General features: G+C 48.2%; 1 protein-coding gene across 1 annotated transcript in view; it reads left to right on the top strand.

The window, feature by feature from the left end:
• INSR (insulin receptor) overlaps positions 1-16,640 on the top strand; it is a gene marked incomplete at its 5' end in the record, with an annotated part of 136,902 nt that overhangs the window by 91,443 nt on the left and 28,819 nt on the right. The window contains 5 exons of the mRNA XM_006877480.1: positions 408-534; positions 1,789-2,039; positions 3,277-3,444; positions 7,262-7,463; positions 10,943-10,978. Of these exons, the coding sequence (XP_006877542.1) occupies positions 408-534; positions 1,789-2,039; positions 3,277-3,444; positions 7,262-7,463; positions 10,943-10,978 (784 nt within the window). The remainder of the gene's footprint in view (positions 1-407; positions 535-1,788; positions 2,040-3,276; positions 3,445-7,261; positions 7,464-10,942; positions 10,979-16,640) is intronic.

Genomic DNA, 16,640 nt, shown 5'->3' with positions numbered 1-16,640 from the left:
CAAGTATTGGGGGTAATGTCTTTGCAACATAAAGCGATGAGGAAGGAATCTTGGGCAGGGAGAAGCTTCAGACTTCAAAAGTCAGTGTGCAAGGCATCATTGTGTTTCCCTTGAAGATCCCAGTAACGGCTGGGTATTCTCTGACGTTGGGGTAGACAGCTATTACTCATTTGGGGTTGCATTAGGGATCTGGCTATGTGGCTAATTCTTACGTTTAAACCATGCCCCACGTCCCTTCCCCCTCTCCCACTGAGTGAAGTGAGGTGGGGACTCAGGGAGAGGCACTTTAGAACGAACAACACAGAATGTCAGAACGCCCCTCCTCACAGCAGCTCGTGAGAATGTACCATCACCCGCTTCGGCCTGAAGCCACTTTTTTTTTTTTTTTTCCGGTTTTTGTTTTCTAGGTGAAAATGAATTACTTAAGTTTTCTTACATCCGGACATCTTTTGACAAGATCTTGCTCAGATGGGAGCCGTACTGGCCACCCGACTTCCGAGACTTGCTGGGGTTCATGCTTTTCTACAAGGAGGCGTAAGTACAAGAGGAAGGTGTTCAGGAGATGGCCATGTGTTTGTGTGTGAACCACGGTCACATCTGGGGCTCCCCTCAATCACAGTGTAGATCTCATCACACTCTCTCACTCTGTGACGGTGTGCGGTACTTTGTCAAAAGCCAGACACTGAAGCAAATAGGTCAATTTTGGAAACCTAGATTGGCCACATTTCTGGGGGAATAATCCATTCTGCCCTTCATGGTACGACTTAGAGGCATCCTCAGCCAACTACACAACTGGGCTGGAATTTTAAGGATGGTAGTGAGAATAGAAAGAATGACCTGGCATTCAACTTGCAAAAATTTGCCAGTGAAAAACCTTATGGTTCAGAATAATCTGATGCACAGACAGACGATCTTGGGGATGGCACAGGACCGGGCAGTGTTTTGGTCTCTGGTTGGTGGGGTTACCGGGAGCTGGGGGCCAACTTGATGACCACTTAACAACAGCAAGAATACTGGTCCAGGCAGTGTGATACTAGTGATATCACTGATTGTTCCATCTCTCAAGATTTATCACGTGGCCACATTTTCTGTCATGTTATCTTAACGATAACTCACGAGGTTGCTGCTGCTTTTATTGTTGTTGTTGTTTGTCATTGTTGGGAAATTAAGACTTGGGGTGACTGTCACTTTCTTTCTGGCTACTCCTCTTTGTGTTTCCCTGAGGGGTGCCCTGAAGTCCCCTTTAAGCAAAGAACTCATCAAGAGTGTCTGCTTTGAGCATTATGCTCTTTTAAGATCTACCGAGTTAAGCTTTAGGCTGCTAACTGACGGTATTGTGGTTCGAACCCACCAGCCATCCCGTGGAAGAAAGACAGACAGACTCACTGACAATGGCCACTTAAAAGGAGGGCACAAGAGGAAGCCTGAGTGGCAGAGAGTTCATGTCTGTGCATGTCTGTGGGAAAGAGTGGAATGGAATCAGCATCGCTAACTGCACATGTAGAAATTTGTCCAATGGGTATGCGAAGGGGCTTCAAACAGTTCTTGGGAAAATCCCACTGTCTTTTCATTCCAGTCATCCATGAACTTTTGAATCCCCTGCCTACATTCTGCTGTGCTCATTCTCAACAATGACAACAAGTAAATCTATAACTTCTAGACAAAGAATAAGATTGGGCGGGTGACCAGCGTGCTGCCCAGCAGAGCCAATTATAACTGACCCAGCCAGCTCTGTGCCGCCCCCCTCCCCGAGGAGATGATAACCGCTCTCCCATTTTGTCTTGGAAGCCCCTATCAGAACGTGACGGAATTCGACGGGCAGGACGCTTGCGGTTCCAACAGCTGGACGGTGGTGGACATTGACCCGCCCCAGAGGTCCAACGACCCCAAGATACAGGCTCACCCCGGGTGGCTGATGCGGGGTCTCAAGCCCTGGACCCAGTATGCCATCTTTGTCAAGACCTTGGTCACGTTTTCCGATGAGCGGCGGACCTATGGGGCCAAGAGCGACATCATCTATGTGCAGACAGACGCCACAAGTAAGTGTTGTGAAACGGAACTAGTTAACAGGCTTTGGTTTCCCAGTAACTCGGGAGCTCTGGTGGCATGGTGGTTAAAGTGGTCAGCTGCTCACTAAGAGGTCAGCTCTTTGAAGGCACCAGTCCCTCTCCAGGAGTAAGACCCTGAGAGGCCTTGGAAACCCCACGGGGCATCTCTCTTCTGCCCTATAGGACGGCTTAGGAGTCAGTGTAACAGCAGTGGATACAATGTCAGAACCAAGACCGGACAACTGTGTTTAATTGTGAAAAACTTGAATTTGATCCCTGCTCACCCCCAAAATAAACTCCCAATGGGTCAGCTGGGTGGCTCTCACATTTCTGGGACTTCTTGCCTCTCTCCTCCCCACTCAGTGTGTGGATTTCAATGTGGGAAACATTCTAGGAAGTCAGGTGGCCAGATCATTAGGAAGAAAGTCCTGGCAATTGACTTCATAGATTGTCTTGGGGGTAATTAAAAAAATAATCAAAAGTGTGAACATAAGGTTTGGTCTGTGCAGTTATTCTATGTGCATGTAGGAAGGCCATAATTGTTTCCAGAAAAACCAAACAGCTTGAAGAAGCAAGGTACCAATAGGCTCATAAAGGGAAGAAAAAAACACAGGGATCCAACCCACTGCTACTGAGTTGGTTCTGATTCATCGCGACCCTATAGGATGTAGCAGAACTGCTCCGTGGGGTTTCCAGCTTGTAGATCTTTACAGACGCAGGCTGGCGCATCTTTCCGTCAGGACTTGTGTGAATTTCAACTCACCTTTCAGTTAGCAGCCTGACACTTAACCACTGCGCCACCAGGCTCCTCATATAAAGAGAAGATAAAATATAGACAATTAACCATTGCCTAAGTCCTAGTATGATGCTGTAGGGTACGCACTGAACTGCCAGCCACAAGGGTAGCAGTTCAAACCCACCAGACTCTCCTCGGACATCCTATACAGGGTCACTATGAGTCAGAACCGATTCGACAGCAGTTCATCAACAACAATCTCAATGTCACTGAATTCTGCCTTTCCCCAGCTACTAAGATCAACTGATGCCACCTTACTTCTGGCCCATTGTTAAGCGCCATCAAGTCGGCCCTGCAGCGAACATCCACGTGGTTTAAATAACATTGCAGCCAACATCCTCCTGATCCCCTTAACTTGTGCACCAGCCAGCCAATGACCTAAGCTCTCATCCTCACATACTCACGGTGGCCTTGTGTCTTTTCTCTTTCCAGATCCTTCTGTCCCCCTGGATCCCATCTCAGTTTCTAATTCCTCATCCCAGATTCTTTTGAAATGGAAGCCTCCCTCAGACCCCAACGGCAATATCACCCACTACCTGGTGTTCTGGGAGAGGCAGGTGGAAGACAATGAGCTGTTTGAGTTGGATTATTGTCTCAAAGGTGAGTGGTCCAGGTGTGCTGGGAACAGTCTCCCACACGTGTGGTCCACTTTGCCCCCTTCCCAGGGAAGCACGTCTTCCCATTTCACACATGTGCGCATACCATTCTGTCTCATATGAAAACACACAAAGTACACACCCTAAAAGACATCCAAGGGGGCTCCGAAAATTTTATGGGGAAATTCCATTATCTGTTCGTTCTATTTTTCCATGGACTTTATGAAGCGCCTTCCCTCGTATGTCCAAACTAGACAACCCGTACCCTGGCACCAGCTCCCGCGAGTTTTCTCCTCCCCATTCTCCCCTCCTCCATCCTTTCCCACAACCTTATCCATTCTGTTGTGAATGTACATGAGTTAACCCCTACAGGACTTCTGTGCAGAGCTGGGAACACAGGCAGGCATGCTGAGTCATTGACAAAGGTGGGGAAGGGTCGGGGCCCCATTTAGACCCTTTAATTTGAGAAAATGAATTAATGAAACTCAGTGGTAGAATTCTCACCTCCCATATGGGACACCCAGGTTCCAATCTAAGCCAGTGCCCTTCATAATTGGTACCAGTTGTCTGCCCATGGTAGACTTGGCTGGGGCTAGGAGACTGAACAGGCTTCAGCAGAGCTTTTAGGGTAGAAAGATTAGGAAGAAAGGCCTGGTGATCTTTCTGAAAACCAGCGAGTGAAAGACAGGCTTGGCTGGGGCTAGGAGACTGAACAGGCTTCAGTAGAGCTTTTAGGGTAGAAAGATTAGGAAGAAAGGCCTGGTGATCTTTCTGAAAACCAGCGAGTGAAAACTCTCTGGTTCACAACTGTCTGATCCTCAATTGATCATGAGGATGGTACAGAACCGGGCAATGTTTTGTTCCATTGTGCATGGGGGCCCCGTAAATTGGAAACCGATTCGATAGCAGCCACCAAACAACAGCACTGAGTTTCATACTGTGGCTGCTGCCTGCAGGTAACAGCAACAGAAGTTGTGGCAAAGCCCATTCTTTGCAGAAGAATGTCAGGAGTCCCCTTTGCAAAGATAATCTGCCTTTATTCGGGTTCTATTTTTCTTTAATCCGTGATGCATAGTCCCTCTCAACTGACCCAGGAAGTTGGTCTATGCTAATAAAATTTAGGATGCCACAGTGGTGCAGACGGTGAGCACACGCAGCTCTTCACTCCAAGGTTGACTGTTTGAACCTACCCAGAAGTGCCTCCAAAGAAAGGCCTGGTGATCTGTTTCCGAAAAATCAGCCCTGTACACCCGATGGAGCATAGCTCTGCTGTGAAACACATGAGGTCTCCCTGAGTCAGACTGACTGCCCTGGCCACTGGTATTAATAAGCTGGAGAAATATTTTTACGTGTCAGCCGTGCAGGCTTTCAAAGCTTTAAAGATCCTTGTGCTCCCACATGGCTATTCACTGTTCGCAGAAAGGTACTTGACCCTCGTTCAGAGCTCATTGTCTGTACTTGAGGCTTCCCTAAAGGGGCTGGAAAGAACGGATCTGCTTTACTCAGCAGACTCTGTATGTGCCCAGCTCAGCCAGCCAGCTGAGGGCGCACCCTGCAAAAGCTGATTGTGAGAGTCCTTCATGGATTTTTCCCTGTAAGGAGTGTTGTTATTAGGCACCGCTGAGCCCACTTTCCCCCCGTGTGACAGAGTAGCACTGATGGGTAGGGATTCCTGTCATCTTTATGGAAGCAGGTCTCCAGGTCTTCTCTCCCTTGGAGTGAGTGGCTGTGTGGGTTCGCACGTCCAACCTTTGGTTTAGCTGTGCAACACTTAACGGTGGCGCCACCCGGTCTTCCCTCTAAGGAGCCCCACTCACTGTAGTCGAGTCTGATCCGACTCGCAGCAACCCTGTAGGACACAGTAGAACAGCCCCATAGGCTCTCCCAGACTGGAAATCTTTACAGAAGCAAACTGCCTCATTTCTGCACACACCTTTCAGTTACCAGCCCAACGTTAACCGGGTGCCACCAGGTTCCTCCGTAGGCAGTGGTGTTGGTTGTCCACACCTCAGGGTGGAAGACACAGGTTGTCCACACCTCAGGGTTGTAGACACAGGTTCCAGGGAGCTTTAGAAACACGGTCGTGTCACACAGCGGGTAACAGACCCCACAGGGATTTGATCCCGGGGCTCAAGACACCACCAGGGGTTATTTAAACACCAGCCTGCTATCTTCAAGGCTACTACTTGGAGAATCAAGAGCCTTGGTTGCATAGCAGTTAAAACACCCAGCTGCTTACCAAAAAGGTCGGCAGTTCAAAACCACACAGCGGCTCTGCGGAAGAAAAGGCCTGGAGGTATTCCCTGGTAAACGTCACTGCCTAGGAAACCCTGTGGGCACATCTGCTCTGCACATGTGGGGTCGTGAGTGGAAATGGACTCCACAGCACCTGATTTACGTGAACAGCAAAGATGTGTGGCTCGGTCCTTCATTTAGTATTTCTGCTCAAGGGTCTTTGTGTACGAGACAAAACGAACACAGTGGCTGTTGGAGTCAACCCCAATTCGTGGAGACCCCATATGTGCAGAACTACTGGTGCTGTAGGGTAAACACTGCCTAGCTAGCCACAAGGTCAGCAGTTCAAACCTACCAGTTGCTCCTTGGAAACCCAGTACAGGGTAACTATGAGTCGGAACCGACTCCATGGCCCTTCACAACAATAGGTTATTCAAGGCTGTGGCCTTTTGGAAGCATGTTTCCAGTGTTTTCTTTTGAGGTATCTTTGGATAGATTCGAACCACCAACCTTTTGGTTAGTAGTCGAATGCCTAACCATCTGTACCACCCAAGGACTCCTGTACTTTATCCACGACGACTCCATAAAGCCCACCCTGGAAGGAGCACAGCCAGAATCACCTTAGAATCCTGGATGGCGAGACTTTGTCTCTCATACTTCGGACATATTATCAGGAGGGACCAGCCCCTGGAGAAGGATATCATGTTTGGTAAAGTGCAGGGTTAGCGAAAAAGAGGAAGACCCCCCCCCTCCCAACGACGTGGGTTGGCACATGACTACAACAGTGGGCTCAAACCTAGAACACTGGTGAGGATAATGCAGGACCAGGCACTGGATCCCTTCTGTTGTACACGGGGTCGCTATGAGTTGGAACTGACTTGATGGCACCTATCAACAACTCCATAAATCAGCACCTCCGGATCCCCTCTGTCCACTTACCACCATCTGACCCTTGGCACATGCATTTATTCCTTTATTGTGCCCACCCTTGCTAGAGCAAAATTGATTTGACCACTAGAATGTTAAGTTTAAGCCGGGCAGGGACATTATGTGAGTCCCTGTCCCCTGGGGTCACAGTGTCTGAGAATTTCCAGACCGTTGACCTACCTCTTCTCGGTTGAGACGCACAGGACACTTAAGATGTAGGGTTGCATCTTTGACTGGACGCCAGCCCCTGGCCCCAGACTCTGCCCATTGCTGCTGTTAGTGGCCAAGTTGGCCCCCAACTCATGACGACCCCGTGCACAGTGGATCCAAATGCCACCTGGCCCTGTACCATCTTCATGATCATTTGCAGACGGACCATTGTCATCCGTAGGATTTTCACTGGCTGATGATCAGAAATTGATTGCCAGGCCATTCTTCCTACTCCGTCTTAGACTAGAAGCGCCACCGACAGGTGGGTGTTGACTGCGCATGATGGGTGGGACTTGAACCCAGGTCTCTAACATGGAAGGGGAGGCTTCCACCCCCTAGCCAAGTGCCTCTTGTATGTGTGTGGGGTGGAGGGGGCCGTGGTAGAAGGGGAGAAGGGAGAGGGGAGATGGCGTGAGACTCGAGCCCCCCTTTGCTCTGCCTGTCTGTAGGGTTGAAGCTACCCTCCCGGACCTGGTCTCCGCCGTTTGAGTCGGAGGGCACCCAGAAACACAACCAGACCGAGTATGAGGAGACGACTGGCGAATGCTGCTCCTGCCCCAAGACAGACTCCCAGATCCTGAAGGAGCTGGAGGAGTCGTCCTTCCGGAAGACATTCGAGGACTACCTGCACAATGTGGTGTTTGTCCCCAGGTCTGACTGCTCTTGGTGTGGTGTTGATGTGGTGCTTGCTGGCGGGGGGGAGGGGGGTGCAACACAGTGAATCAGGGCCCTGAACCACGGGTGGTGGGTGCCTTTTGCTGACAGAGAGATCTTGCAGCTGAGTGAGAATGTCCCGGCAAGAACAAATATAACCAGGAAACACGAAGATCTGTTGTAAGGGAACTTTTTACGTCCCTGAGCTTTGCCTCAGTCCCAGACTCCAGGTTTCTGTCTGACTTCTGGAAGGAACTCGGGTAGCTAGAGGAAACTAGTCTGAGAAACTCCTGCCCACCACCTGTTTGATGACCCAGTTCAAACCCGCTGCAGTTTCTTGATGTGTTAGCCAGGCCACCATGTCTCATCCTTCACGGGGGCGCCTCACGGCATCATCAAACGCCAGACACTTCCCCTCTGTGAATAAGCTGAATGTCCCCAAGCCTGTGAAAGGACAGAAAGTCAGGGTTGTGTCTAGCTGATGCCGCTCTTGGTCAACTGTGCAAACCAGTCCCTCTGATGACAAGTCCTCGTCACAGCCACTGGGTCCTATGCAACCTCAGCTCCTCCTCTTACACTGCCAGCCCCCTTCTCTCATGCTGATTCACCCTCCCGCTCTCATCCACACTCACGAAGGGTCAGGTCAGTGGCTACTGGTGTCTGTCTCCACTCATGGGGGGCCAGGTCGGCAGGCACTGGCTCCCACCCCCCAGTGGGGCCAGGTCCACAGACATTGAACCCCCACTCCTAGCTCCCCATCACTCCCACTCACCCAGGGTCAGGTCCATGGACACTGACTGGTCCCTTCTCTTAAGTCTGATCATAGGTGCAATGCCTCACGCACTCCAGGGAAAAAGCAGGACAGAGGATACGGACACCACACTGTCTCCACCCAGGAAACTCCACAGAGCCCCCACCCTCCAAGGCCTTTAGTGGCCTGCCCGCCCCCCCCACGTGGCCACAACAAATGATGTCACCCTCCAGACACTTAGCATCAGCCACAGGTGGGCCCCCCTGGTCAGAGCGCACACATTGTCCTCTGGTGTAGTCGGCTCTCAGGACCCAGGACCAAAGGCCAGACTGTTCACTGCACCACCAGGTGTCCGCATCTCACAGCAAGAAAAGTGACTCTAGCCCTTTCATCTTTTCTTACCTTCCCTGTAAGCAGACACTTAGGTCAAAGGCAAGTCTCTGTCAGCCGATTCACAGACCTTTGTGCATTTAGGTTAGATGGGTCCTTCCCACCCACAATTCCCTCTGAGTTCTGCATTCAGAATTTCTATCCAGCTCTTTTACCTCCTCATTTCTTCCTTTTGCTTTAGCATCTCTACACTGGAGAGCAAGTTTCAGAGTCTCTTCTGACATCCACTTTGGTCTTTTCCTTCTTTCTTATCTTCTTAATGACCTTTTGTTTTCTCTCTGTATGATGTTCTTGATGTCATCCCACAACTCTTTTGGTCTTTGGTCCAGTCATTAGTGTGTAATTCATCAGATCTGTTTTTGAGATGATCTGTAAATTCAGATGGGATGTTTTGGCCCTCACAGACTTGTTTTCATTTTCTTCAGCTTCAGCCTGAACTTGCATATGAGCAATTGATGGTCTGTTCCACAGTCTGCTCCTGGTCTTGTTTTGGCTGATGATATGGAGCTTTTCTACCGTCTTCTTTCCACAGATGTAGTCAGTTTGATTTCCATGTATTCCATAGGGTGAGGTCCATGTGTATACTCGTATTTTATGTGCCTGATCCAAGCCATGGTATTTTCAGTCACCTCATATGCATGTGAAAGTAGAACAGTGAATAAGGAAGACCGTAGAAGAACTGGTACATTTGAGTTATTTTGGAAGAGAATATTAGAAGTACCATGGACTACCAGAAGAACAAACAAATCTGTGTTGGAAGAAGTAAAGACAGTTTGCATCTTAGAAGCCAGGATGGCAAAGCTTCTCTTACTTGCCCATGTTCTCAGGAGGGACCCGTCCCTGGAGAAGGATGTCATGCTTGGTAAAGTGAAGGGTCAGCAAAAAAGAGGAAGACCCCCAACAGGATAGACTGGCACAGTGGCAGCAGCAGTGGGCTCAAAGGTAGCAAACATTGTGAGGGTGTGGAAGGACCGGCAGTGTTGTATGTCTGTTGTGCGTAAGGTTGCTGTGAATCTGTATCAACTTGAGGACACCTAACAACAACAGTGCAGTCCTGGTGTGGTGCTGTGGGTTAATGCGCTGGACTGCAAAGGTTGACGGGTCAACCTTACCAGCCACTGCTCGGAAACCTTATACAGGGGCCACACTAGATGTCGGAACTGATTTGACGGCACTTAACAACAACAACAACAACAATGATAGTTGAGTTTCCAAGGAGCAGCCTGTGAGTTTGAACCACCGACTTTGGAGTTCAAACCGACCTTGAGGTCTAGTGCTTATCCTACAGCGCCACACCAGGACTCCTGAAGATTAGGATGTTATTGTTGTTGTGATGTGCTGTGGAGTCAGTTCCGACTCATAGCAACCCTGTACAGGGTTTCCGAGGCTGTAAATCTTTACGGGAGCAGAAAGCCTCACCTTTCTCCCGCAGAACAGCTGGGAGTTTTGACCTGCTGTCCCTGAGGTTCGCAGCCCGATTCTTAACCACTACGCTACCAGAACTCCTTGAAGATTAGGACAGTCGATACATATTTGGGCCGGGACAAGGTTGAGCCTATAACATGAGAGTTGTGTCCAGATTGGTGTAGCTCTACCTGTCCCCTCCTACCTCTCCACTAAAACTTTGGTCAGGTGAAAAGTTGTAAGTTTGAGCCCACCCAGAAGCACCTTGGAAGAAAGGCCTGGCAAACAGCAGCCACTAAAAACCCTGCAGAGTGTAGTTCTACTCCAACACACCTGGGGGCACCATGAGTTAGAGTCAAGTTCAGGAAAACTGGTTTCTACCCGATAAGTTTGAACGTCAATGAGTTGGAGTCAAGTTCAGGACAACTGGTTTCTACCCAGAAACGTCTCATACCACCTGCCAGTTCCCAAGCGAAAGGAAACCACGGAAGGTTTAGGTTGAGAATCCAGTAAGATTCAAAAGTCCGTCCCTCCAGATGTGCACCAATCGCCGCCCATCCAACGGAGCGTTTCCTCCGGAACCATCCGTGTGGAACGTATTGTGTTGTTTGTTTTCTCTCTTGCACCTCCCCCTGCGGCCCAGGGTCCAAAGAGGACTCAGTGGCACAACCCCACCATCAGAAGCCCAGTGCCACCTGACGCGGGCATCACAGAGCCATCGTGACGTTGCTACAGTCAGGCTTGAGGCCGTAGGCCTCAGCAGCCCAGGTCTCTGGGGAAGTAGGGCCAGGCGTATCCACCCTCCGCCCCAGCTGGCTCCTCTCCACTGTCCAGTGATGGCCTAGGGTAGGGCTCTCTGGAGGTAAGAATCATTAGGTCTGTCCGCAGAAGGTCCATCTGTTCTCAGAGCTGTTGGCTTTTTTTGTCACAGAGAAGCCTCTTCAGCCTCTGGTGCTGAGGACTCTAGGTACGGCTCACCTGGGACATGTCCGTCCAGGGCCGTCAGTCCAGGCAGGCGGAAAACATACTTTGTGCCTTAAAGATCCTGAGGGCTTCTGGGGCATGAAATCAGGATGAGCTTAACTAACACACTCTTCTTAAAATGTAGCCTCCATGGAGTCCTGAATGGGCACCTCCCAGATAGACGGCACTTTCCCCCCCATCCACTCACTCACTAAATATTTATCCACACCCACCGTGTGCACAACACTATGCCCCCTGGCACCAGTGAGTCAGAGACACATGAGGGGCCCCACATCAGCAGTTTATACTACAGCGGGAAAGACTGATAGGGAAGCATAACATTTTTCTCTGGGGTGACAAGTACAGGCGTGCTTGGTAGCTGCATTCCACGGAGGAGGGTCAGGGAGGCTTCCTTCTGCGTTGTATCTTAAAGAATGAAGGAAGGGGTGTTGGCTCAGAGGTGAGGAGCGGGGAGGCATTCCAAGCAGAGAGAGCGTGGGCAGAGCCAAATAGGTGGGAACAATCAGGGACTCCTGGGTAACTGTGAGGGAAAGCACTGGAGACCCCAATGGAAAGACAGGTTGGGGCCCTCTGAGGGCATTTCTTCTTGGAGCTGAGTAGTTTTTTAAATTCAGGGATATACGTGGCTCGATCTGACCTCTAGTGGCCGTTTGGAATATAATCTGCAGTCGGAATCCACTGTCATCTATTTCGACTCAGCGCCATCACCTGGGGCAGAGTAGAATGTCCTGTTGGGTTTCCAAGACTACAAATCTCTGTAGACGGAGACTGCCACATCTTCCTCCTGCAGATTGTGGCTGGAAGGTTCAGACGGCAGCTGAGTGCTGAACCAGTGTGTCACCAGGGTTCCTAGCACCCCAGTAGGACAGAACAGAACTGTCATCTGGACAGCAGTAGATCATCACGATTTTCTCCCTCGGAGCAGCTAGTGGGTTTGAACCACTCACCTTTCTGTTAGTATCCACCTCCTTAACCACTGAGACACCAGGGCTTGTTGGAGTAAGGAAAGACTTAGACACTTGTGGCCTTGATTAAGACCAGGATTTCTTGCCCTTGGCACATTGGATAGTTGGGATTTGAAGGTTCTTTGCCGGAGGACAAGGGGTATCCTGTGCACTGTAGGGTGTTGAGCAGCATCTCTGGCCTCCACCCACTTGATGCCAGAAACTTCCCACTTACCCAGTCTCAACAACATGGATGTCTCCAGTTGTTCCCTAGGGGCACGACTTCTCTGGGTTGAGAATCCCTAGACGAGTGGCTAATTCAAGTCCACCAGGTAGCACCTTGGAAGAAAGGCTTGGAGATCTATTTCCCAAAACTCAGCCACTGAAAACTCTCCGGAGCACAATTCTACTCTGATGCAGCGCAATCTATGTCCTCGAGAAGCCCAGTACAAAATATCATCAATCTCACTCAATCACTTTAATGATCAATTTCTAATTTAGAGAATTAGACTTGGGAGAGTGTCACCGGACCAGGCACTGTTTTTGTTCCATTGTGCATATATACGGTTGCTATGAACCAACTCAGCAGCACCTAAGAACAATAAACATTAAAGAGAGAGAAATAAAAGAGACCTCTTATAAAATGAGAAACAGAAACACTTCTTCAACAAGATTAACTGATCAAATACTAGACTATTAGCTCAAAGGTTGTCAGTTCAAAGCCAACCTGAGGGGCCTCAGAAGATAGTCCAGACAATCTAATTCCAAGGGATCACAGCTTTAAAAACCTGATAAGGCAGTTCTGCTATGTGTGTGTATCGAGAAACAGAGGGAGAGACACCTGGTGTGGCATTGCAGGATAACGCGCTGGACCACAAGATAAGTTTGAACCTCAAGGTCAGCGATTCAAACTCACCAGCCACACCTCAGAAACTCGATACAGGGTCTCTATGTGTCAGAACCAACTTGATGGCCCTTAACAACAGCATACACATGTATTGTTAATAACTTTGGTTTTGTTCCACATTTTCTCCCATTCTATCCAGGTCCTTCTAATGGGATCCCTTTCAGAGCAGTTGATAGTGGTAGCTGGGCACCATCTAGTTCTTCTGGGTCTCAGACTTGTGGAGACTGATGGTCACATGGTCCACTGGGCTAGCTGATTCCAAGCCTCTTCAATTCTCCTCACTCTTCTTTCTTGGAGAGACCAATAGCTGCACTGTGGACAGCTGCTCGTGAGCTTTTAAGATCCCAGCTACTATTCACCAAAGAAGGATGGAGAAGATTGTCTTTGTGGATGCCAGCATCATTCTTAAAGCTCTTCCTATCAGAGTTGGGACTAAGGAGGCCTCACAGAGTCATGGTGGCTGCAATGCTTGGCTCAAACACAGTGAAAACTTGAGGCTGGTACAGCAAGGTCAGCAGTTCGAAACTTCCAGTGGTTCCGCGGGAGAAAGATGAGGCTTTCTGCTCCCGTAAAGATTTACAGCTTCGGAAACCCTGTGTAGGGTCGCTATGAGTCGGAACCGACTCCACGGCACATAACAACAACAACAACAGGATCAGGCAGTCTTTTATTCTGTTGTATATAGAGTCACTAACAGACTTGGCGACACCTAACAACAACAGCAACAAAAATCTCACCATTGGTAATTAACATTTCTCATGGTGTCTGGCTAGTACAGTAAGACTTGAAACAAACTCGAATTGTAAAATATTGGCTGTGGGAAATGAAATGATTGATATTTGCAGATAGATTGTGTTTTACATCGATTAAAGAGAACTCACTGGCAAAAGCAAACGGGTAAATTGTATAAGGCAGCAGATAAAGAGTTAATAGTATTAACGAATAAGCAGTTCTGGAATTGTGTCTTAATTGGGGTTTTCTTACACACTGAACTCAAGTGAAGAAGACTTGAAGCGATATGGATTACACCAAAACATAAAGAAAATGAAAATCCTCGCGACAGGACAAATAAGCAACGTAAAATAAATGGAGAAAAGATTGAAGTTGTCAACGATTTCATTGTACTTGGATCCACAATCAAGACCCATGGAAGCAGCAGTCAAGAAATCAAACAACATATTGCATTGGGCATATGTGCTGCCAAACACCTTTCATAAATGTTTTTAAAAAAACCAAGCACAAAGCAAAGATTAACACTATGGGATTTTCAGTCACCTCATGTGAAAGTTTGTTGTTGTTAAGTGTTGTGGGGTCAGTTCCAACTCATAACAAGGAGTGGCTGGTGAGTTTGAACCACCGACCTTGAGGTTCAAACTGACCTAGTGATTGGGTGCTTATCCTAGAACATCTGCAGAAAAACCGATGCATTTGAATGATGGTAGAATTATAACATGGAATGCCTGATGATCGAACAGATTTGTCTTGGGGGCAAAGTACAGTTGGAATGTTCCCTGGAAGTGAGAATGGCGAGACGTCGTCTCACATACGTTGGCCTTGTTAGCAGGAAGGACCCGTCCCTGGAGAAAGACATCATGCTTGGTAAAGCAAAGCATCAGCGACAATGAGGAAGACCCTCAATAAGATGGCTTGACATGGTGGCTGCAACAATGGACTCAAACATAGGAGATATTTCGAGGATGGTGCAGAACTAAGCAGTGTTTTGTTCTGTTGTATGTAGTGTCACTACGAGTCAGAACCAACCCAACAGCACCTCACAACAACAACATCTGATCACATGGAGTTACTTCATAACGTTAATTCATTGGGTGACGCAATGGTTCAAGTGCTCAGCTGCTAATCAGAAGGTTGGCGCTTTGAACCCAGCAGTGCTCCGTGGGTGAAAAGACCAGGCAAACTGCTACCATAAAGATTTCCAGCCTAAGCCCTACTCCGACCTTCAGGGTCGCTGGCAGTTGGAATCAGACTGGCGTTTGGCTAAACAGTTGGGCACCACAGCTGGCCTAAGTTGACATATAACATTGGTGGTGATGGTGGTTGTATACCTTCAAGTCGGTTCCAATGCATAGTGACCCTGTATAGGGTTTTCGAGGCTGTAAATCTTTATAGGAGCAGAAAGCCTCATCTTACTCCCAAGGACCGGCTGGTAGAGTCGAACTACTGACCTGGCAGTGAGCAGCTCCACTTATAATCCACTACACAACCAGGGCTCCTTCCATGTAACATTTGCCATCATAAAGTAAAGGACTAGAACTTCATGGAAAATAGACCAAGCACATGCAGGACTCATTTCCTGGAGGAACACACAAAACCCATAGAGGAGAAACAGAGCTTAGGGTCAGTAATAAAAACCAGTACAGAAGAAGCAGCTCTGGTAACGTAGTGGTTACGAATCGGGCTGCGAACCTTAAGGTCAGCGGTTCGAAACTACCAGCCGCTCCGCGGGAGAAAGATGAGGCTTTCTACTCCCGTAAGGATTTACACCCTCGGAAACCCTGTACAGGGTCGCTATGGGTCGGAACCGACTCGACGGCACTTAACAACAACAACAACAACAACAACAGAAGAAGCAGATACTAGTTTTTATTTCTTGGTTTGGAAATCTAAAGTTTCCTGCCGGCCTTCTGTGTTGCGGAGGTTGGTCTTGAGGTGCAGCTTTCAGACCACAATCTAGCCAAACACGTTAAGCTTAAAAGGTTTCTTTTCCCTTTTGGATTCTTGATTTCCCTTCCAGGAATCTACTTTCAGGAACTCATAACACAATTACATAGCGTCCCTGGGTGGTACAAATGGCTAAGCTCCTGACTGCTGACTGAATGCTTGGTCATTAGATCTCTCCGGAGAGGCACCTCAGAAGAAAGACCGGGCAATCGATCTCCAAAATCACAGCCATCGAAAACCCTGAGGCATGTACTTCTACTCTGACATCCATGGGGTCACCTTGAATGAGAAGTCGCTCAAGGACAACTTTAAAAAAAAAATTAGATGGTTATAGCAATATTTATAACATCAAAACAAAAGTTGAGAATACTGTCATACTGAAAAATAAGAGAGTGGTAAGGTAAATAATGGATCGTGTGCTAGTTGGAGTAATTTACAGCCACTCAATGCTTTTGAAGATATTGTCATTGTCATTTCTGAAAGAGCATGCGCCATTTTTGTAATGAGGGGAATGACCTTAACATTGACAAAGAAAGTAAAACAAAACAACAAAATACACTCAAATCCCATCCTGCTGAAAGCATTAAGTTGTAAGGAAACTATTTGATGTCGTGGAAAAATGCTTTTGATATATAAGAAATGAAAACAAGAGGGCGGGTTAAAAACAAAGTTCATCCTAATCATGCTCACAAAATAATTTTTTAAGCGCCCCCCCCCCAAAAAAAAAGTAGGCCGTGCAATTACTAATTTAAATGTTTTTCTTTTACTTTCATTGTTTTTTAAATTACCAGGCTGCCCACGTTTGTTTCCTTTATTCAGTGGACAGGCACGTCTTGCTTTCCAGGTCTCTTCAGGTTCTCCACCTTTGACAGGGCATACAGTCTTTCCATTCGCCTTAGTGGAAAATACTTTAGTTCTCCGCTGACAGGTTTCTGCCTGACTTTTGACGTTACTCCGCATCTTTTTTACCCCCCTCTGTCCCTTTTTATTTAAAGTGTAACACAAATTTGTATCACTTCAGCTACCTTGAAGTACTTAATTCAGTGGTATTAAGTAGATTCACCATGTGCACAGCTACCATCATGCACTCTGTCTCTAAGTGGGAGCCCTGCCCC

This window comes from Chrysochloris asiatica, unplaced genomic scaffold (genome assembly GCF_000296735.1).
Source record: "Chrysochloris asiatica unplaced genomic scaffold, ChrAsi1.0 scaffold00514, whole genome shotgun sequence".
NCBI classification, from domain to species: domain Eukaryota; kingdom Metazoa; phylum Chordata; class Mammalia; order Afrosoricida; family Chrysochloridae; genus Chrysochloris; species Chrysochloris asiatica.
The sequence above is the reverse complement of the archived record's forward strand: the minus strand, read 5'-3'. Positions and strand labels throughout refer to the sequence as shown.